At 49.9% G+C, this 22,220-nt stretch overlaps 2 protein-coding genes across 3 annotated transcripts in view; one reads left to right on the top strand and one right to left on the bottom strand.

Moving 5' to 3' along the window:
• Positions 1-4,050, bottom strand: part of LOC144100816 (pyridoxal-dependent decarboxylase domain-containing protein 1) — a 30,647-nt gene extending 26,597 nt beyond the window's left edge. The window contains exons 1-2 of one of the 2 annotated variants that reach the window (XM_077633684.1): positions 3,897-4,050; positions 1,360-1,463 (exon numbers count right to left, since the gene is read on the bottom strand). In XM_077633684.1, coding sequence (XP_077489810.1) covers positions 1,360-1,463; positions 3,897-4,013 — 221 coding nt within the window. In that variant the 5' untranslated portion in view covers positions 4,014-4,050. Of the gene's footprint in view, positions 1-1,359; positions 1,464-3,818 lie in introns of both variants that reach the window. The other variant, XM_077633683.1, reaches the window with a different exon arrangement.
• Positions 4,051-4,080: 30 nt separating this feature from the next.
• Positions 4,081-20,321, top strand: LOC144100817 (major facilitator superfamily domain-containing protein 6-like). The gene is made up of 2 exons (XM_077633685.1): positions 4,081-4,743; positions 16,822-20,321. Exon 2 carries the CDS (start codon positions 16,897-16,899, stop codon positions 18,835-18,837), a length of 1,941 nt encoding a protein of 646 aa, XP_077489811.1. The 5' UTR covers positions 4,081-4,743; positions 16,822-16,896; the 3' UTR covers positions 18,838-20,321.
• Positions 20,322-22,220: the final 1,899 nt, after the last annotated feature.

The raw sequence follows: 22,220 nt of genomic DNA, 5'->3' as shown, positions 1-22,220 counted from the left end.
AGCAAGAGCACTGCCCAGAGGTTCCCCTTTACTGTCTTTGGCTGAGCGCACTAGGTTTCCGCAGATCTGTTAGAGTGAACCACTTTGCGAACAAAGTACACATCATACTGCAAAAGTTTCAAGTCATACATAGCATGAATGTACCATTTCAGCCTTCTAAAAAGCATCTGCACTGAACTAATGCGGAGAACTAAAGGGATACTGTACAACGAGCTTTTAACCCTGCAATGCCTAGGGTATAACCTGTGACGCAGCATGCAAAAATGAGAATGTTTTCATTTCTACTTGTAGAACGATATGAATTTGCTAACATACTTGCAAAAACGGTCTTTTTCGGACATATGTATTTAAGAAAGTGAAGTCAAAGTGTCAGGTTTCACTGATGCAGGAAGCCTGCTGAAAGATAAATTCAAGCAACAGCTAACCCTAACAGGAAAGCAGCCTAAAATTTTTGTTGTCCCATACTGCCTTGGCAGGTGATGGAGCAGTTATGAATTTTGCTCTTGATCAGCTGCATACATATATGAATTTTTGCTGTCCTCAGACACTGAGAAATCATTAAGTAAATTTAGTTCTGCTATAATAACCTTCCTCTTGACAAATCTCCCAGTTTTTTTTTTCTTCCATTTCTGCAATGAAAGGATCCATGGTGATGAAATACTATAAATTCATAGCTTTTATCAAATGTTTTCATGTCTGCTCATTACAGGGCTTAGCAAACAGGCACACCAGCAAGAAACCAAGTCTTATTGTAAAATTCTGCAAAAGAAAGTTTGACAGGTGCACCATCTGTTACGATACAAAAGAAGTTGTTCTGGCCAACATTCAAAACCTGACAAAAATGAGCAATCAATTCCCTCCCTATGGCTTGCCTGCATACATTCATACAACAGACCACACAGAACATGAGATTCTGGCACCATGTGCTACACCCAGTACTTTTGCATCTGCAAACCTATAAGGATTAGCAAATCAGCATATGGAACAGCGATCAGCGCTCACCTCAGTGTACTTTTATTTCAATGCAAAATCACCCTAATTGTAAGCAATTCCATATCTCGCATGAAACCATTCATTGTAATTTTTCATCCAATGTATCGGAACTCAAGCTGCTTCCTTTGAATTTCACCGGTCAGGATCAGCACCCTATACACCTGAGCCAAATGTCTACAATATTTTTTTTTTTTTTTCTGCAGTACTCCACATGAAAAATATACCACCTCCAAGATAACCAATACATTTGGAAGCTGATATAATTGAAAGCTGGGCAAGCTTGTAACTGCCTTCCCAACAGCTAAACAGTCAAAACAACTACATCGCATGGCCTTTCCACCAAAAAAGCCCAGGAAGGTGGCTTACGTGCGAGAGGTTTCCATTTGGTTGACATTGCCAGCTGCCATAGTCAGCAGCTCCTGCACCGGATCACTGCATCCATTCAGATCAGTTTTGACGCCTCTCAGGTCCTGATGATCACAGAAGATAGATGAGAGGCGATGAGAACGAGTCATACCTCACTGCCTTGCCACTGGGAACTTACTCAACCTTTCGTGACAACACATAGCCAAGCTATGAGTTCGCGAGTATTAGGCATGGTGCTTTTCAGTGAAGCCTACACCACCTCCATGGCGAATCTACATCGGAATCATGGCTTTAAATGCAACGAACGTGTTTACCACCATTGCCATGCAAGTGCTGCAACAGAATACATGCAGGAAAACAGTAATGCCCTGCAGGAACACAACAAAGGCCATTTTGGCAACATGCTTTTACACAGAGAACATAACAATGCTGGTAGCTGAGCCACACACAACACCACGTACAGATCAATACTGGAACAGGCAAGTTGCCATAACAGCCCATACTGATTAAGTGACAATGTAGGCATAACACTGGCAGCCAGAGCTGATAACAGTGCTTGGTAATCAACGTTAGAACAGATATGTCATCATACTGCCAGCACATGAAGAGAAAGTAACAATGTGGTGACAGCACTCCCTTCCAGAGATGAACAGTGCTTGATGCACAGGCATCAATCAGTGCCATGTCACAGTATATTAATGACACTAGTGAACGTGTCATGAACACCATGACACTCTGTTCAATAAATCCCCACATCAGACAAGATGAAGTGGGAACGCTGGGTTGTAAGTTTGCCAGGGCTTGAAGTGTAGAAATGAGTAGAAACAGGGCCTCAACAAAAGCCCTGCATACCTCACCTCTGGTGCTCATTTATTTAATTTATGAACTCATATTTGTGTACCTAAAACCAAAAGGAACTAAATGCTGAACTTCAAGACAAGTATAACATCCAAGGCAGTTAATGCAAGCAATGCAAGAAAGGGCACAAGAAGCAAATCTTCGAAGCCATCTAGTTAACTGACACTGCATCCCAGCTGTGCTAGATTTCCACTTGCGTTCCCGTGCAACTGCAATTCTCCCATGCAATTCTCCGTACAACTGGAAGACTCGCATGAAATCTGCGCCTTCTGCAAAGCTCACACAACTGTGTATGGATGTTCCATTCACAGGATGTTCCAGCACACAGTCAACAACACATCCATAAGTGCAACTAATCTGTATCCAAAATACTGGTATCTGATGTTTTAGGTTGTTTTGGGGCTCAGACCAAATTGGTGGAGGAAATCAAGGGAGGGGTGAATTTGGAGAAGAAAAAGGTAGTCAAACTAGACATTTTAAAAGCAAAATAGAAGGAAAAGAAAAAAATTGAAGGGGGAAAGTATAGGCTAGGTGGCGCAACCTGTCGCCCGATACAAAGGGTAATGTCATTGTCATCCATCCATTATCCTCCTGCATAAGTCGAGGATGTCATTCAGTGCTTCGAAAGCTTCTCCCACATCTTCACGTACGGACTGCTCGAAAGGTGAGCGGGCAAGTCGCATAATTTACAAGCTTCACAAAAAAAGAAAAGCGGACAACCGGTCACGTTACGTCTGCGCTAACCGCCTGCCCTCGAGAAATAACCGCTCCACTCAGCTAGGGCGGGCGACTGAAAACCCGACCCCTTTTATTGACGAATAAAAAGCCATCCGACTGCCTGTAAATTAAACGATGAGGACGTCACACAAATCATGCTTGAGACGAAACGAAAGCTCCGCGGCCAACTGCTGCCAGCGCATCAAGCATATCAAGCATGGGGTCGAGCTACACGCGGCGTGGAAAAATTGATCTTCTGGTTTCGTTTTCGCGGGTCTAACTTGCACGCCGCCCCGAACAATCGCGACGGAGTTTTCAGTACCGCGTGAGCCCACCGAGACGGCTTATACAATGCACCTGCCACGAATGAAGCAAGCTGCCACTAAATTATCGCATGAGAGAACAAGAACGAGTAGACGGTCGAGTGGGAGCTCATGCTTTGCTTGACCTAAAGAGGCATGCCGGCGCCTCCGTTCCGACGGTACAGCGCACCACGCCGATCGCTTTGTAAGCAGGGAAGAGCGCGCGAGCACGCGTGCAAAACTAGGCGAAGGCCATCCAGGACTACGGAGGCTCATGACGAGCTGAACAAAAAAACCAAAGCGAAACCCACAGAGGAGCTGTTTGCATACGCCACGACACGCACAAAACCAGAAAGAGGCGTGTTCGTTTGCGGAAGCGCATCACCCAGGCGAGAAGAAGAAAACGAGTAAATACACGCAGCTAAGCCCCGAACGATCACTTAAAACTGGCGACGCCTGTCCGTACGTCGATCCTCCGAGCCAGAGCCCGCTGCTCGAAGCAAGCAGGGCAAGAGTCACTCTTTCAAGGGATATTGCAAGACGCATTCGAACGCGTAGAATAGAACGCCGCTGACAACCCACCGACGATCGTGGGCCCCAAAGCGTGTCGTTTTCGGGCGAGAAGATCGAGCCCACAAACGAAGGAGACGCCTCACTCACGTCTCCCATGTCCGGCTCGCGCGACTTGGTCGCGTCTTGGGTGTCGCCGCGTGAAGGAGAGTCGGCCGAAGCGACGTTAGAAGCTACGACGACACGATCGCCGCTGCTGTCCGCCATTGCTACCCCCGAGACACGCTGGCATCCGAGACGTCACTTCCGATGTCAACTTCCGTCGCGCTGGTTGCTATGGAGACGATGCAGGAAGCGGTGGTCTCGTTCTAGTTACAGTGCGCCCACTCCGGCTTACTCAGAGCAAATTAGCTAACCGATAAATTGGATTTTAAGAACAAAATAGCACAAAACCTCGCACTTTAGATATGCAAAAATAAAGCCAGAAATGAGGTAGTAACCAGCATGATTTCAGCACAGCTTCTGACCTGCACAGGAATTGAAATTTTTCGGAAACGAAATTCAAGGAAGATGGGGCAAGTGGTGCATCTATCCTTGTTTTGGAGCCATGAGCTAGTCGCTTTGTTTTTGCAACGTTTATTCCTTCATTCACGTTTCCGCTCGAATCAACCAACCGCCCAAGACGTTCTTCCGAGATGCCAGCTGTGGTAGGCGAGTTTACTACTGTTCGGTGCACTCTCGGCAAGTGTTGCGCCTAGCTTTTGCCGACGCCGCTAGCTCTTCGTGAAATCGTGTCTGTTAGCAGTCTAGTGTGCACCGCAGCTTGGCGTTTTTTTACTTCGTTTTTTTTTTTCCTCGCGGCTTCGCGTGTTTCTGTGGAGACTGCGCGAACATGGTACTCGTTCCGCTGGACAAAACTGCGCGCTGCTGCTACGCACATCACCGTTGCGGCACACCTGCTGAGGGAAACGTCGAAGAAACGACCGCACCTACGACGGTGAGTGCGTTTTTAGAGTTCAGTGACTGCAGTTTGTGTATGTTCACATAGCGGTAGCGCGCCGGAGCGAGCTATCAGCTCAAGTGGTTTTCTGCTCTTGGGTCGCCTCTGCTGCCTCTTCGCATGCTGTTGAAGTGCCGCTTATGGTTTGATTCGATGTACTTACAAGGCGGCGCATTTTTTAGTTATACAGTGTGCCCGTGTTGTGTGCTCTATAGCTAAAAGCTAGATAGCGATACCGTTGATTGGCGCTGGTCCTGAGCATTCCACTCGTCGCATTCGCAATGCGGCATATGCTCGTACACACATGTGCTGGATTGTCCGTCTGCCGTCCGTCTGTTTTCTTTTGTGCTTCGCTCGTCTGTTTCGCAGGTGTTTGTAAATGTCTGAGCCTTCAGCTTGTGTACGTACAGCTTGCTATTACTGTCGCGAATAATGTCCGTGGTTTATGCATACGAGGTGAATAATAAACACACAGTATATGTGCGTCGGGCAACGAGAACTGACGCGAAAGATAAGTGCACCTGTATTGAAAAGAATGGAGATTCCGCGTTTTTAGACAGGATTTTAATAAATGTGCAGAACTTTCCTCTTGTTGGCACATCGCACGGGCAATATGTAGTCTTTGCAGATATAAAAACAAGACATATGGCTTTTTTTTTTTTTTGAAGTAAAGTATTTTTGAAGCACAAACTCGTGATACGCCGCATTTTCCTAGATTAAGTGAGCCTCTGGGATAAAAATTACTCACCCAAGTCCAGGCATAGATGCCAGCTCCCAGCAGCAACGTGAAAAAGACGTGGACAGTCTGAACGGCGTGCGCTCTCCAAAAATAAACGGGCAGTTTGGAGGTTTGGAGGTTCGCTTTTGGCGACCTATCGCTGCAGGCACCGTTGAGAAAGTGTCTTCTCTACAACCGATGAGCTGGCACGTTCAAGGTTACCACTCCATGCACCTATTCTGGCGCAAGTGTGACGCTGGCTCTGAAAATAATCGCATTTTATGGCACTATAGCACCCGAAGTCACTTTTCGTGCTCATTTGGCGTCTGGGCAGAGGGACTAATTTCTTGTTTTTCTTTTTTATCTTCCAATCGTTCAGTTTTCGCTGCCGACCTGTTTACGGTTCCCAATGTGCAGTAACTGTGTAGCTGATCTATTTCGGCCACGACCTCCTCATTTCGGCACAGCGCCTTCCAACACTCTCGGGCGGGAGCATATGAGAGCGCGAATGTGCAGAAATTACGATTAAAAAAAAAAACGCGCTTAATTCGAAAGGTTTCGCTAAGAATTCGCAGTTTTGAATTCTGCATGTCTGTCTGCATTTGTCGGCAAATACCGATAACTCGGATCCATAGTTATATACGTGCACTTACACCAGGCCACATGGCCACATTTTCAATGAAGGGGGAATGTTAGGAGAAAAGTGCGACCAGGGCTTCCTCTGCCGCAGACTGATTACGGAAAAAAACTGAAAATTGTTTTTTGGAGAAAGGAAATGGCGCAGTATTTGTCTCACATTCTCGACGGACACCTGAACCGCGCCGTAAAGGAAGGGGTAGGAGGGAGTGAAAGAAGAGGCGCCGTAGTGGAGGGCTCGGCAATAATTTCGACCACACATCGCACAGCACACGTGCGCCTTCGCGTTTCGCCTCTTTCTAAACGCAGTCGTCGCGGTCGGGTTCGAACCCGGCAACTCCGGATCAGTAGCCGAGCGCTCTAACCACTGAGCCACCGCAACTGGTTATGGTTTCCTCCCTTTTATGTCGAACAAAAGGGCAGGCACGAAGCTGCCTTGAAATTCCCGTTTGCCATGCCAGGCAGCGGCAGTGTTCCAGGCGTCGCAAGTCTCGCGCGTTGACATCTGTACGTGCTCATGCATAAATGCAATGTTGATCGCTCGCTACATGCTTATTCTGTGTAGGAGAAGTTCTCGCGCAAAAGTTGGTTTCGCCAGGAAAGATGTGGTAAGGGCTAATGCCGTGGGCAGCTTGGTCTGGGAACTCTTGGGACAAATATTGCGTAGCATATATGCATTGAATTATCTACGGCTCGTTGTCGATTTCGTAACGGCTCTTTCCCACTTCGTTTATTCTCAGAAGTACAGTCTGCATGCGTCACCCTTGTGTAGAGCGCTGGAGCAGTCTGCACTACGAAGTCAAAGGGGAAGTTAGAACGGAGTCTGTGGTTTGAGGGCAAATTGATTGTAGCCACATTGCGGGTTCATGGTGGTGGTGGTGGAAACTTTATTAGACACAGGGGAGTTTAGGACGCGCAGCTCCTTGGGCCCCCGCACGGCCCCACTGCACTCAAACGTTCATGTCCCGGAGGCTCATGACGCTGGCAGCCCGGCCTGTGGCGATGGCTTGCTTGGCCGGGTCCTCGGAGCGCTGTAGGGTCTCCCAAGCCTCCCAAATGGTAAGGTGCTCCATGCCCCGCGGGGGAGGATCCGCCAGGCAGAGGAAAAGGATATGGTCTAGAGTGGCTTTGGGGCGGTGGCAGAGGGTACAGGAGGGGTTCGTGTGGACTTAGTGATAGCGCGTGCGTATATAAGGGGAGGGTAAGGTGCATGGTCGAGAGTGGCTTTGGGGCGATGGCAGAGGGTACAGGAGGGGTTCGTGTGGACTTAGTGATAGCGCGTGCGTATATAAGGGGAGGGTAAGGTGCGTGTTTGGAGCCGCCTCCAAAGTGTCTGGTGATAATTGTCGAGGGAGGGATGGGGTGGGGGGTAGAGCCGACGCTCGGCTTTGCAGGCCTGCGTCAGTTCACTGAATGAATGCATGCGCTCCCTTGAGAACCCCAGATCGGAGGCCGCCGGTGCCCGGTTGAGAGAACCTCGGGCTAAAGCGTTGGCAGCGTCGTTTCCGGGATTCCCGCAGTGGGCAGGCACCCATATGAGCTCCATGTGGCGGGGCGGGTGTGCAGCGAGGGATTTCAATATGCGAAATGCAGAAACGTGAACTCTCCCGCAGGCGAAATTTAGTATGGCAGTTTTAGAGTCGCCCCGCCGCGGTGGCTCAGTGGTTAGGGCGCTCGACTACTGATCCGGAGTTCCCGGGTTCGAACCCGACCGCGGCGGCTGCGTTTTTATGGAGGAAAAACGCTAAGGCGCCCGTGTGCTGTGCGATGTCAGTGCACGTTAAAGATCCCCAGGTGGTCGAAATTTTTCCGGAGCCCTCCACTACGGACCTATTTGTTCCTCTCTTCTTTCACTCCCTCCTTTATCCCTTCCCTTACGGCGCGGTTCAGGTGTCCAACGATATATGAGACAGATACTGCGCCATTTCCTTTCCACCAAAAACCAATTATTATTATTATTAGTTTTAGAGTCCGATAGTATATACCGGGCCTCCGTGCGCGTGATGGCTAGGGCAATAGCGGCCTCTTCAGCCTCCTCCGAAGTGGCAGTGGGAGATACGTGAAGGGTGGCAATCGGTTGTAGGAAGGGGTTCGTGATGGCTACAACCGCGTCCTCGCCAGTGCATCCGGCATCCACCCACGCGGCATCCGGTTCCATGCCATAGTGTTTGTGGAGCGCCCGTGCGCGAGCTCTGCGGCGGGGTTCGTGGTAGGTGGGGTGCATGTTTTTGGGCAGAGGTTTAATGAGTAGTTCGCGGTGAATGTGGTGGGGGACCTGGAGCTGTGTGGGATCCGTGGCTGGTACCCTGATTGGAGGGTGTGTAGGATGTGTCTGCCGGTGGTGGTTCTCGCGAGACGTATGTATTGTGTCTGTCGGTAGGCCTCGATAAGCTCACCTATCGTGTTGTGTAGGCCTAGATGGAGGAGTTTTTCGGTTGAGGTATTTAGGGGTAGGTGTAGTGCTGTCTTAAATGCTGTTCGGATCATGGCATCCAGGGTGGAGATTTCTGCGGCCTGGAGTTTCAGGTATAGGGGAGCGTGAAGAGAAAGCGGCTGAGGACGAAGGCATGAATGAGACGACATAGGTCATGCTACTTCGTGCCCCGGTGGTGTCCAGAAACTCGGCGGATTAGGTGGAATATCGACACCGCCGCCTGCTTGAGTTTCTGGATGGTGAGAGTGTTTTTCCCGTTGTTGTGGATGTGGAGGCCCGGTACCCGGAGAGTGTGTACCTCCGGGATGTGCCGGTTTTCCAGTGTCATGGTTATGGGGGCTGTGGGGCAGTTTCGGGTTGTGGGGTGGAGTATGAGGAGCTCCGACTTCTCCGGAGAGCATGAGAGTCCGATACTCCGCGCATGTGTTTGGGTGAGGGTAGCTGCCGAGTGCAGAATATTCTCAGTGTCTCCATCACTGTCATGGGTGGTCCATAGAGTGATATCATCAGCATAGAGTGTATGGCGAAGGTGAGGGATGGTTTGTAGTTTGGGGGCAAAGGGATGAGTGTGACATTGAAGAGGAAAGGGGAGGGGACAGATCCCTGGCGGATGCCAACCCCACCAAGGGTGTATGGGCGGGATGTGTGGGGACCGAAGTGAATTTCGGCCGTGCGGTTAGTAAGGAATGCCTGAATATAGGTGTACATACGTTCACCTGTGTTGAAGGGGGAGAGCGCCGCCATGATCGGCTGATCGCCATGACCGCCATGATCGCCATAAGTGGGTTCATGTGGTTCTACTTCCGATCAAGTGTAACCTTTAAAAGCTAGACGCCAAGACAAGGTGTCGACTTTTATGCATGGGAGGACACCGCTCAAGCGCTGCAGGCAAGGGCCGGAATGAAACGCGAACGCACAAATGGCGTACTTTTCTACTTTGCAGCGAGATATCCATTTAGAAAGGGTTGACTGTCCGGCAGCCGGATGGTAGAAGCCGAGGGACTGCGGTCGTAGCAGGTGTCAGGCAGGTGCCCGGCGGTAGTCGACTTGCCTGTTCTCGACCGACTGTAGGATTAGCGCGACGTGCTGTGCTGTCCCATTAACCCCGGTTACATGACTGTAATACGGCAGAACGTTGATACGGTGCTGTCGAATTCATGTAAACGCGGCTCATATGACCGGCGACGATCGGCCATGTGACAGCGTGATGACGTCATATCATGCGAGCGGCGACCGCATCTCGCGGAGGGACGGGAGGCGTGTAAAAACACGTATATGAAGACGAAGGAGAAAGAGACAGCGTTGTTCGCGTTTAATTTATCGAAAAATAAAAGTGTCGAAAAAGTTATTTCTGGCAATCGTGTCTAGAAAACATTCTCTCGTTTCACATTTTATATACGAGGCAGGCATTTTAAATGCACTGTAGCGTATTAAAATGTTGACTTGTGTTTAAACGAAACACTGTTGTACACTATTGCACCTATTGTGTTCTACTACTGACAGCCCATGCTCCACTGCGCCCCACGCATATCATCAGCATGCCCTTTGTCTGCAATATTATATACACACACGACACCGGCATTCAACATAACTTGCGCCGCCGACTTATATACGCGTATATAGTATACACGTGTATGTATCGCCTGGCGGCTGCGGCAGCTGCATCCGTCGGCGGCGACTTCGCTAGCGCTCTGTCGTGTTCGCTTTGAGTGACACTCGTTTCCGTTCATCGTTGGAGCCGTCGTGCACGTGGAGGCCTCTTTCCTCCTGCATAGACGTCGTGCGAGAGGGAAATAACTTTTTTCACAAAATCGCGATTTTTCTGGTTCCCTACTAGCGGTGGCCTGGTCGTTTGAGCGTCCGCGTCGCGTGCCGGAGATGCGGGGTTCGATCTGCAGTGCCTCCGGGTCCCCGCCGGTAATGCAATGCCAGGCTTTTCCCTGGCCATGGTGTTCGGCTTATCTGGGTGTGAAATGCTTGGGAAGTGGGTATGTGACCCCGCAATGTGCAGACGAACGTGCCTTGTGCGATGGCGCTCATTGGGGATAGCTGCTCTTGTGCCGTAAAAATTCATCATCATCATAACACTCACCGAGGCTTCACGCAGGTAACTTCAAAGCGTGCTTTAAAGTGCGCGCGCACAAAACGCTATTCATAGTGTCTTCGACTGGTCGCTCCCGCGATCCGGTTAGGATCTGTCAGAGTGGGAGCCGCTCTCGCTCTGAGCGCATAGCGAGACTAGTCAAGCCGAATGGTCAGCGAGTTTTTAGAGCGGAAGCGCAGGAGGCAGAAGGAAGACGTAACTTCCGGAACCACGACGCGGCACCGCTGCTAATATCAACAGTATCCGCACTAAGGTCCCTTGATTACCTTTAGCCGCACGTGGTCGCACACAGTTTGCATCGCGGTCACAGCTGAGCCTGTATCGATCGCTACCCCGGCTTTCTGTCCCACAGGACGCTCATTTTTGGAACATCGCCTTGTGGATAGCACTGTCGTCCTCGTCTGAGCTGCTGCTGGAATCGCTGTTGTCATATGACAGCAACTCAGACCGCGTTCCTAGCATATGCTTATCCGCCGTTTCTTGAACGTTTTGACTCATACAGCGCGGCACCCGCAAAACACACGTAACGCAGCAAGCGTGACTGCGTCAAAAGCCTACACTTGCTTCTGCCTACGCGTAGGGGACGCCGAGGAATAATAATAATAATAATTGGTTTTTGGGGAAAGGAAATGGCGCAGTATCTGTCTCATATATCGTTGGACACCTGAACCGCGCCATAAGGGAAGGGATAAAGGAGGGAGTGAAAGAAGAAAGGAACAAAGAGGTGCTGTAGTGGAGGGCTCCGGAATAATTTCGACCACCTGGGGATCTTTAACATGCACTGACATCGCACAGCACACGGGCGCCGTAGCGTTTTGCCTCCATAAAAACGCAGCCGCCGTGGTCGGGTTCGAGCCCGAGAACTCCGGATCAGTAGCCGAGCGCGCTAATCAGCTGAGCCACCGCAGCGGGTGGCGAAAAAATGCAAAACTAAAATGAATGTCTGGTGATGTGGTAGCTGATTCCTTTTCCTTTTTTTAACGCAAGAGCGTTTGTATGTTTCTAGTCATTCTCTTTTCTCTCTTTTCTTTTTCTCGTATGGAATCAGTTAGGTTGGCGGCCTGCCTTGCAAACGACCAGGCATGTAGTACTGCACATTATCTTTAACTATTTTGCAGAGACCCATCGTTCACCTGAAATGGCTTAGCAGAATCCTTGAGCAGTGCTCGTGGGTAAAAAACGTCGATGATGCTGGCGTACCATTGATTAGTTCAGTTTTGAAGGAAAACAAGTGATTGACTTACAGCAGCTAGTCTCAGACTGGTTGACGAAATGGTACCCAGAATTCTGTTGAGGCGTATGAGTATTTAGGCGTTTTTTTTTTCCCCGGGGTGGGGGCGGTAGGGGGGGGGGCTCGGAAAAAGATTTCGCTTCGGAGAAATTTGAGCGGAGAGCCATGCTGCTCTTGACAGAGAGAGCGGTTCACGCTGCCCCCTCTAGGCCAGTTATTTTTACTCGTGTGATTTTAATAGTTGGCACAATGTTCGAAGACGTATACTCTAGGCCTTTCAAAATGATGCGGGTTCACTGAGTCATCGGAGAATTCCCAGGATTTCAAAACCATTACCATCGCCATCTGGAGGTAAGTGGCGGAAACGGGGGAGGGTATTGACCTCCCAGGAACATCAACATCATCATCCTTAATTATTAGTTGCAGATACTCCTATTGTCCTGCACATAAATTGTCTTCGGTTGAGTAATATACAATATTGAATCAATATTCTGGCAACTTTTAATTTGGTAGCGGTATATCAGAATTCCCCGGGCTCATAAGGATACACTGTTAGCATCATCATCATTGCCATCATCTCGAGAGTCAAAGGCATGTATCGTTGCATGATCTTTGCAGTGTGTCATACATGAGAACTGGCGCGTTTACCTGCTGGACAATCCGAATGTCATTAATGTGGACCGGATTGTGGGCACTCTTTGTAATGCGTCATGCACGCATGTGTAGCAATGTGGGATCCATATGGATCTTGAAATGGGGGTGAAAGAGGGGTGGATGGGGGCCTGGTATGACGAGAAATTACATCGTTGTCACGTGAGTAGGTGTGATGTCATATTACAGCGTCGTCAAGTGACTAGGTTTGATGGCACATTACATCGCTGTCACGTGACCTTGTCATCACTAATTATAATAATTAGTCGTAGCGTTACCCAATTATTAATTAGCATTGATCGATTATGTGACGTCATCATCTTCGTCACGTGACTCGTCGGCTCGTCACGTCGCATGGCGCCGTTTCTTGCGGATATGACCTTGAAAGTGAGCCGTCTAATGCTTTCGCATTAATAAAAGAAGCCGCTCGCTTCTACGCAGACATAAATACAACGTGCCTCTGTTGGTGCACTGCAGTCGTAGCAGCTTGTTAAGTGCTTTCGAAGGCAACATACTGAAAAGAGCATTCTCGCTATGCCGGATAGAGCTGGAAAATCGAAATATACTAATATGCGTCTGCATAACCGTCGCATTGGAAAGTACATCGACGACCAGTTTCTTTAGATTCGGTGACTATTCTCAAGCCCGAAAAGAGTATCGTGAATACCTCCCCCCTCCTCCCAATTTCTGGTAGATGGTGTAGAAGGGCTGTGTTAGTCAATTGCCAGTTCGTGCGTGAATGAGCGAGAGGCTTCCAATACGAACAAGTATACACGAAGCAGGTTGCCAAATACTGACACATACTCACCGACGCACTTGTGGTAACCGTGTATGGGACACCCCTGCCCGCAGGCCATATACACTTTGAGGGTTCATCCCAGATTATAAGCTGCTCTTATTGCGTGCACATCAATAGTGTCTGTACACACCTTATTAAATAATTTCATCATCATTTTGGCTTTCCTGTCTCACAGGATTCTCAGAATTGTTTTTAACTCAAAAACTTCTTAATCGCTTTTTGTTTTGTTTTTCGTTTGTTTTCTGAGGTCGAGCAGCCGACCTCAACCTCACAATTTGAGGTTGAGTGAGGTCAGCAGTGGCCTCAGGAAAAGTGAGGTGAGGGCGTCTAAGGAGACCTCAACTGATGAGGTTGAGTGAGGTCGGCAAATTCTTTTTGAGGTTGAGGTGAGGTCCAGATTTTTGAGGTCAAATGCCCACATCTGGTCATATGACGCACACAGCAAGCCGAGCACCGCCACTTCAGGTAATCCTATATACATGTCGTTCGTCTACATATATACCCGCCATTGGCCGACCTCCATGTGGCACCAGTTTTCCCGACATTCGCGTACCAAATTGTGACGCGGCCGTTTGACGTACACCGTTTCGGGTGGTGTCATACGATTTCTCGTTGCATATAGCTTACATGAGGTAGTCAAGCTGAAGGCTAGTTTGCGACTATAGATTCGAAACGACTACATATGCACCTTCAGTTGTATGCATTCCGAGACTTTCGTATCAAAATTGTGTTGCAACCGTTCGTCGTACAGCGTTTTCGGGTGTTGTCATACGCGTGTGTGTGTGGGTGGTGTCATACATCGTCACTGGATTTCATTGCGGCCGGTTGTGTGTGTGCTCGTGCAGTGAACGTGAACCACAAACGCCTACAGCTTCGACATCCAACGCCTACAGCTTCGACATCGGAACCACCCGAAATTAAACGTGGTCGTCCGCACAAATACGCAGACGCTGAAGCACGAAAGCGTTTGTAATGCTTTCACATTCTCACACTTTATCATCCTAAGTGACTGTGCCGAATTTTCTTTATTAGGGGTGACGATTGTGCCGCTCCTAGGCGTAAGAAGAATGTCGGTTTGTTGAAAAAGAATGATTTCCGTTCTAAAGACCAGATGGCGCTACTAGGCTGAACTTATAGTTGTCTCCGTTTGCATATGTGGAAAACGGCGTAACTGCCCGCAAAATGCTTTCGTTTAGCGTAAGTAAGCGTGCATACGCTATCCTAAAATTGTGCATTCGTTGTTCGATACGTAGACAGCGCCTGTTTATATTGGCAACCATACCTGCGTACGCCGTGAGCTGACGATAAGCAGACGACGAGGAGCGGAGGTACAAGTTGAGCGCACTCTTCTAATTAGCCCAGGAGGTCTCTAGCTTCCATAGTGCTGCAAGGAACTTACCAGATGGAGTAAATATACGCTTGGCTAGCCGTGCAGGTTTGGCCACGCCTGCACTGTTTCTTAGTTGATCGGCCTGACGGCGCTCAGGACCAAGACATACCGGATGGTATAGACGTTATTGTCATCCCCCGTCGTGGGCCGGTCTTACAAAGTCGTTATCTCTTCCATAGGCGTGCACAGCTAGGCCTCTCCATAGGAGAGGGGGCTAAAATTCACGGTAGTGCCCTTTCATGTCTTCCGTGTAGCAGGGAACAATTTTAGGAACAATATGGTACAAAATTTGCGCCCTTCCCCCTTTTCCCAATGCCTATTAGAGGTGTCACTCCCCCCCTCCACTCCTTCCCCCCTGCATACGCATATATGAGCTCTGCTTTATGCCTTGTTTGCTTCACGTTGTTCTTGTTTGGCTTCACAACCACAGGATAAACGGCGTAAACGACAAGGAAACTGAAAAAAAAAAAAAACTACCACTCAAGAGTACTATCGCCGTAATATAGAAGTAACAGCGTGGTAGTTAAAGGTCTATAGACACCTCATTTTAGTTGGATGGATGTTTTCTCTTTTCAAATGTTGCGTTTGACATTATAATACATGGATCACCACGTGGTATTTGTCTACGACCGCTAAATAATTTATTACTGAATTCTTTCAATCATGCTGTTTCGGTTGATCAGCCGAACGATCGATGGCTGTGACATGTAGCTGAAGCTTAGGTCACGTGAGGCACGATATAACCTGCAATATAAAGGGTGATACGTAGTTTTAATTAACTACAACACTTAAACCAGCCTGCTTCAAGAGCTGGAACGGCAACGAATGACGTATCAGCAGTTGTACTGACGTTTTTTTTCCTGGCTAACGTGACCCCAAGTCCACGTACACGTCGCAGCCATCTTTCGGTTGATGAAACCGAAACAACCTCAAGAACGAAGTGAGTTGTAAATTACTTAGCGGTCGTAGGCGGATATCACGCGGTGATTTACGTGTATTACTTTCTAAGTAAGAAAACATACAAGCAAAAATTTGGTGTCTACTGACCTTCAAGTGATCGGGCCGTAAGACAGAAGAGCAAATAGAAGGTTATTTCTGAAAGCTAGGTTGTGCAAAAACCCAGACACATAAAAAAGAGCGAAAGCAATCGGCCAACAGCGCACATATACAGTTGCCTCGCTGAGGCAATTGCAATCAGGCCTTTCTATCTGGTCGCCTTCATGTCAGAATAACTATGTGGTTGCGATAAATGCTTGTGTATTTGTTTCTCGCTACGCACTGCTCACTCCTTCACTCATAGAACGAACTGTGAAAGCAGCGAGCGCTTCTGAAGAACAAGGTTTCGCAATGAAAAAAAAAGAGACAATAGTGGCCATAGAAGGAATCCAGAAGGAGCCACAGAACATCCGGTCATGTAGTCCGCATGATGACGGCAGTGATGGAGGTGCCGCTGAACAGTCGCTGAACACGACACTTTTTCGTGACGCTTGTGCGTGGCTTCGAGTTGACGGTAGTTTGTTTCGGCTACAAACGTTGTCAGTGTCTTTGCATGCCGTCAGAAAACTTCTTGACCAAGTATATAACGGCTCTGGTAAAGCGATGGCGGTCTGTGAGCAGAAAGTGCTGCGCTGTAAGCGAAGCTTGACGAGATGGTGGAGCATCGCGATCGGTCTGCGCCCCGTGTTTGTCTCAACTAGCGCAGCAGTGCCTTGGAACATACAACTGCACTGCTTAATCCAACGATCCCGTTGGCTTACCGCGCTACTGACTTGCACTTTGTCAATTCTGTCTTCCGACCAACTGCAATTTGCAGTAACCAACAAGCAATGGCGTACGTATGATACTGAGCTTTTTTCGGTTTGCACCAAATAAAAAAAATAGTTCGGCGTGCGTTTCTCCTTTCTTTTTCTTCAGATCAGTTTGTCCGCGCTTTTAGAGCAGAGCACACTGAAACAACTGCTGGAGTAGAAAAGTGAACAGCGCTAGGCACTTTTTACCGCAAAGAGCGACAGGACGCTGCGTGTGCCCCGTCATGTAACATGTGTGGATTCCTCAACATGGCAGGGCGAGTACAGCCGTATGCAATAGCTGCGATGTGCTCCTCTTTTGCAGCTGTAGCGGGGAGGCCCCTGGTAGCAGACCTTCATCAGAGGCGCGTCAGAGTGCCGGCGCCCGTCTGTGCAAGCCATGAGCGTGTACAACGTGCGGTCGGCCCAGACGGTGGCCACCGCTTTCTTCAGCCTGGATGCAGCCGCGTGGGCCTGCCTGGACCCTTTCGTGCCCGTCTTCATGCGTCACCACGGCCTGAGCGCCCTGCAGACCGGCACTGTCCTCTCTGTGGCCGCCATCTTGTCCGGGCTGTTCGTTCCTGCCGCGCTCTGGATCCCGAAATGGCGTCGGAACAGCTGGCGGTCCGTGCTTGTCGCTAGCAGCGTCGTGTCCATCGTCTGTTTCATGTCCGTGCTCGCGATACCACCGACTTCCGGCGGAAGCGAGTGGGTGTCGCCGTGCGCGGCCGATAAACGTGAGTCGCACGCTGACGTCCTCGAACCGTCCAATGGCGTCACGCCCGAATCTGTACCGAGTGGAAACCTCGACGGTCAAGACGTTGGGGGCGCGGCACGAACTAGCGTTCAAGCGGGTCAAGAGGGCGCGAAAAACGGCACTCCGCAACCGATGCTGTCTTCAACGTACGAGCAACTGCCGACTGCCGTGCCTCAAGTCGCCCCTCTGGCCCATCTGGCGCCCTTCGATGCGATGGTTGAAGGACGACATTCGAGAGTACGCAGGGAAGCGACATTACCTCAGAGAGCCGAGACGGTTGTGTCTGCGACGCCAGCAAAGTCAGCTGTGCTTCCTGCAAATGCGTCGGCGTCGTCCCCTCTAGTCAAGACCATTCCGAACGCAACGACGATTCCCGCCGAGGTCATACCCACCAAGGACAAGAAGGGCATTTCTCCGGTACCGACGGGCCGGGACTGCCAAGGAGAACAGACCAGCCCAGACTGCTTGGCGACCAACCTGGATGAAGGCGATGCCGGGTCACAGAGCATCGACCCGCCCTTCGAGAACACCGCGCTACTGCTGCTTCTCGCGTCTGCCGTCGTCTTGGGGAGTTCTACATTCGCCCTGGCCAAGTTTGTGGCCGACGAGTCGTACTTCGGCTTCCTGGACGAGATCGATGCCACCGAGAAGTCGCGGAGTCACGAGACGTACGCGGCGGTCGTGACGGCCCTGGTCCTGGGCGCCGTCGCCATCTTGGCGGCTCAGACGCCCTGCCTTCCGCTCCCGACGTGGGGGTACCAGGAGGTGTACCTGGCGGCGTTCGGTACGCTCGTCTTCGCGTCGCTTCCACTGGCAGCCTTTTTTCCCGAGCCGCACCAGCCGCTTCGTCGCCAGGCGACGTCGGGAGCGTTTCGCGGGGTCGGCACCGCACTTAAGAACGTGGAGGGAGGCCTCGTCACCGGAGGTCTGTTCTTCCTGGGGACGCTGGCGGGCCTGGAGCAGACCTTCTTCATGTGGCACCTCGAAGAGACCGGCAAGAAGGTCGAGCTGGGCGTCGTCCTTATGGCGAGGGCCGTCTCTAACGTCGCTTCAATGTTCCTCCTCTGCGCTGGCGGCTTGCCGAGCCGTCTGCTGGCCTGGCTGGCCTTCGGGATCATCTGCGTGTCGGCCCGCTGTGCCTGCTACGTGCAGTCCGGCTGGGAGTTGGCGGCCGTGGCCCAGCTTCTGTCGCCGCCTTCCACCGTGCTCATGTGGGTCGCTTGTGAGCGCTGGGCGCGCCGCTCTTCGACAAGACTGAGCACCGAGCGCGGCCTGCTGATCATCATGCGGTGCTGCCACAACGGCCTCGGCTTCTGTGTTGGTGCGCTGTCCGGTGGCGGCGTCGCCGCGTGGCTCGGCGTGCGCTCCACGCTGGGCGTGGCCGCCGTGGTGGGGCTCATCGGAGGACTGGCCATGTTGGCCGCGAGCCGGTTCGTGGCCACCCGGCCGCCCAGTTACGACCGGCTGCTGTGGGACCCGACGAGCCCGAATTCGGACAGCGATTCTGAGGAAGAGTACAAACCTGGCGGTGACGCTGGTGTGGCCATGCCAGCGGTTTTGCCGACATCGCCGGTGGCTTCATGATCGCATTCAGTGGATTTTGCCGCGAGCGCTAGTCGACGTCCTTCGATGGAGCGAACGTCGGATGTGCCGTCAGTGTGTGTTATGTGCATAATGAAACTGTGACGCAGGTTTTTTAAGTCCGGTGAACCTGGAAGACAGTTTCGCCGTTCACTGAGGTAAAACCTGCGCTTTGCAGTCATTGCACTGCATTTCTGAGCCAGCTCTTCAACTTTTCCAGTTTGCGGCACAACTGTGTTGAATTCACTGTGTGGTCATTTTCAGACATGCGTGCTACCTCGATGCCAGAAAATTTATGACAAACAGTGATCTCATTGTTCATGGGGTTTGTGAAATAAGTTGTACATTCCCAGAGCTGGGACACTGTGGCTGAGCAAAAGTATTCTGATACTTCGTTTTTTCCTCCTCACTAGGCTGAATGAAAATTGTAATAGTCTAGATGCAGCCAGCCACCGCATAAAAGCCCAGCTATTACACCTCACATAAGGATGCCATATGCAATGGAAACAAGGGTCCTGAAGTTTAGGCCACCTATTTAAAAATCCCTACTTTCAAGCTTTCTGACATTTCAGTCATGTATGGAGCTTGCTAAGAATGTGGTTTTCAAGGACTTTTAAGGACTCAGCCGTTGCCTTTGCCAAGAAGCACATGAGCTGTTTTGAGGCTGTCTTAAAAGCCACAGTATTTGCGCTCATTCAGGCATTTATTCCTCAGGTGAGTGCAGTTTGTGATATGTTGTCTGAGGCTGTTAGGTGAACTCAAGCATTCAAATGCATAGATTTGTAGCCTATGCTCTCTTCCTCACGGGTCTATCACCTTTAATTTAAGTAGTGACTGTTGTAGCATAGTAAGCATTTCCTCTGAGGTAGTGTGTCCTCACAGTAGTCTGAGATAAAATTAATCCATGTGAAGGTGGCATTTTGGTTTTGCCCACCGTGGCTGGCTTTGAACTAGTTTTGTGGGGTCAGCATTTCCTCTTATGTGACATTGTTGTGGTTTTGTCTTGATCTCTAAAATGCCTGTTGAGCCAAATAACTGAACAAAGCAGTATTCTGTGAAACTTGCAGTGTTAAGCTTGAGTTCTGTGCAGCAATGGCTGCATTTAAAACAGTGCATTGAGGCTGTGGGCAAGCAACCCAGATGCGTAGAACAAATTGTATTCTACAAGTGGGCACAATCACATGAACATAGTCATGACTGCTTGTAGCTGGAAGTCTTGTAGAACAAAAAGACAAGCCAAGACAAGTTCCTGCGGGAAGCACCATTCCAAGGAAACATGAAAGTGCCTTTTCACAGAGCTTCTTGCTGTGCACAGGCCATTTAGTTCATAAGCCTTTTTCTCTAGTCAAGAGTCTAGTTTTCCCTGTTTTCTATAGCATAATAGTGCCTGTGCAAAGAACTTTATAGCAGTGTTGCTGAAGAACCTTGTGTTTGTTTCTAGAATAAAGAGTTGCATAACAGTAAAATAAAAAAGCTTATGAGATGTCTGTTTGCTCGTCTGGAAATTTGCTTGGAAATGCAATGATTCTTCTGCAGAATCCGATCCATTCATAGTGTGTTATACAGTGTAATCATGAAATGATTTTGTACAGCCCCTTGCTATATGAAAGTGAGGCAAGATTTCACACTGAAATTTTTCTGACGACGGCAACAAGTGCCGCCACACACAGTCGACGATGTTTTATCGTGCTTGCTATTTGTAGCTTGCAGCAAACAATGTAGAACACGGGAATTCTGTTCCAGCGAGCTGCGGGCACAGCAACAGTACAGCTTTCTCTGCTCCATACGCAGCGGACCACATCGGGTGTTCTGGGCCAATGTAATATAGCCATATTCTTTCCTCTCCATCCATTCTTAGCATCTGCCATGCCAGCTGACAGCTCCTGGCGTTGCTTGAGCCAGTGACATATATTAGAATGGGCAAGAAAAAGAGAGAAAAAAGTGCCCAGCCCGCGCGGCCAGAAGGAATTACTTTCGGACCTTTTGCCCTCCCGGCATCGAAGGAGTAGTAGCAGTGCTTCCACTCCGGCGCCAACTGCGCCACTCTGCGCCAACCTGATCAAAATCTCTAAAATTGCGCCAAACGGGATGTGCCGCGCCACTCTGATTAAAATGACCCAAACTGCATCAAACTAGATTTGCTACGCCATCCTGATTAAAACCACCAAAATTGTGCCATATGATATTTGCTGTGTCATCCTGATTAACACAACAAAACTGTGTCAGAGTGAATATATGCGCAAATTTAGCAGGGCTTCGAATATTACGAAAATCTCGCCAGAATTTCAGTTAGGATGATTGGTCTGCAGAACACGTTTGCGGACCTCCCTTGACGCAACTCGAATGATCGGCAAGCCTTGTCACCGCTCGCCGGCACAGCTGTTGTTAAAGGGCGCTGCTGCCCGTATGACGCCGCCTGAAGGATCAAGGAATTCACTCAAGAATATGCTGCTCAAATGTGTTGTGCTCTCGAACGAGATCGACCTCCTACAGTTTCTTAGTAGCACCTTCAGGTCTGCTTCTAACCAGAGTTACGTATTGTGGAATTTTCTGCACAATAACTGCACAGCTAGCTACGCGAATGCTCCGGCAAAAGTTGAATGGCAAATTAGTGCACCGCCGTAAGTATTCGAGCAGTGATGAGCAGCGACGCTGAATCGGCGCGGTCTTTACAAGTCGGCGAATAGTCTGGTCCGTGGCGCCCTGGCTGCAAGAATTATTCGGTGAAATTAGCGTTGTACAGTTTGGGACCGCCAGAAGAAGTTTTCCAGTAGACGCGTTTTGAATGAACTGCGATTTTCATTAAACTGATATCGAATATATGAGGCCTTAATATTTGTGGCAGCCAGTGTGCCTCACAGCAAGTGTGAACAAGTAGCAAATTCCTTTGACGAGCGGTATTCCCAGCAATACCAGCTGTCTGAAATCGCCCTTTCTGGCGACAGCTGCAACAGAACTCCCAACCCCGGAGCCAGAAATTGGGCATAGAAAAGTCATGCAGAACATTGTGCTTTTTTCTTTTTTTTTGACTAAAAAAGTCGAGGAAATGCATGGCTCAAGCGGAACCACCGTCCCCTCCAAGAGTGACCCATATAAATCCGCCCCTGCAAGCGTGCTGAGGAAAAAGTGGACGCTATAAACAAAGCCCCTGGAGACTACCCGCGATTTCAGATCATTTTCGCGCTTTCAGTTGCGCGCTTTCCTGACTGCGGCGATGGAATTGCATGAGCAGCACGCTGGAAGCCGCCGAACACGGTGGCGGTGAAGCCGTGACAGGTCCCACTACGGCCGTGTTGCGCGCGCGCGCAAAATGTGCCATCAGACACAGCCTCCGTAGCGCTCGCCGCGGTTGATGGGACCCGAGTATTCGACCCGCACAAGCTGCG

Source organism: Amblyomma americanum, chromosome 8 (genome assembly GCF_052857255.1).
Source record: "Amblyomma americanum isolate KBUSLIRL-KWMA chromosome 8, ASM5285725v1, whole genome shotgun sequence".
Lineage (NCBI taxonomy): Eukaryota > Metazoa > Arthropoda > Arachnida > Ixodida > Ixodidae > Amblyomma > Amblyomma americanum.
Note: the sequence above shows the minus strand (reverse complement) of the source record. Positions and strands in the feature narration are given on the sequence as shown.

Excerpts from the sequence above, each read along its gene's own strand:
- LOC144100817 (XM_077633685.1), top strand. The coding sequence starts at position 16,897 with ATGAGCGTGTACAACGTGCGGTCGGCCCAGACGGTGGCCACCGCTTTC.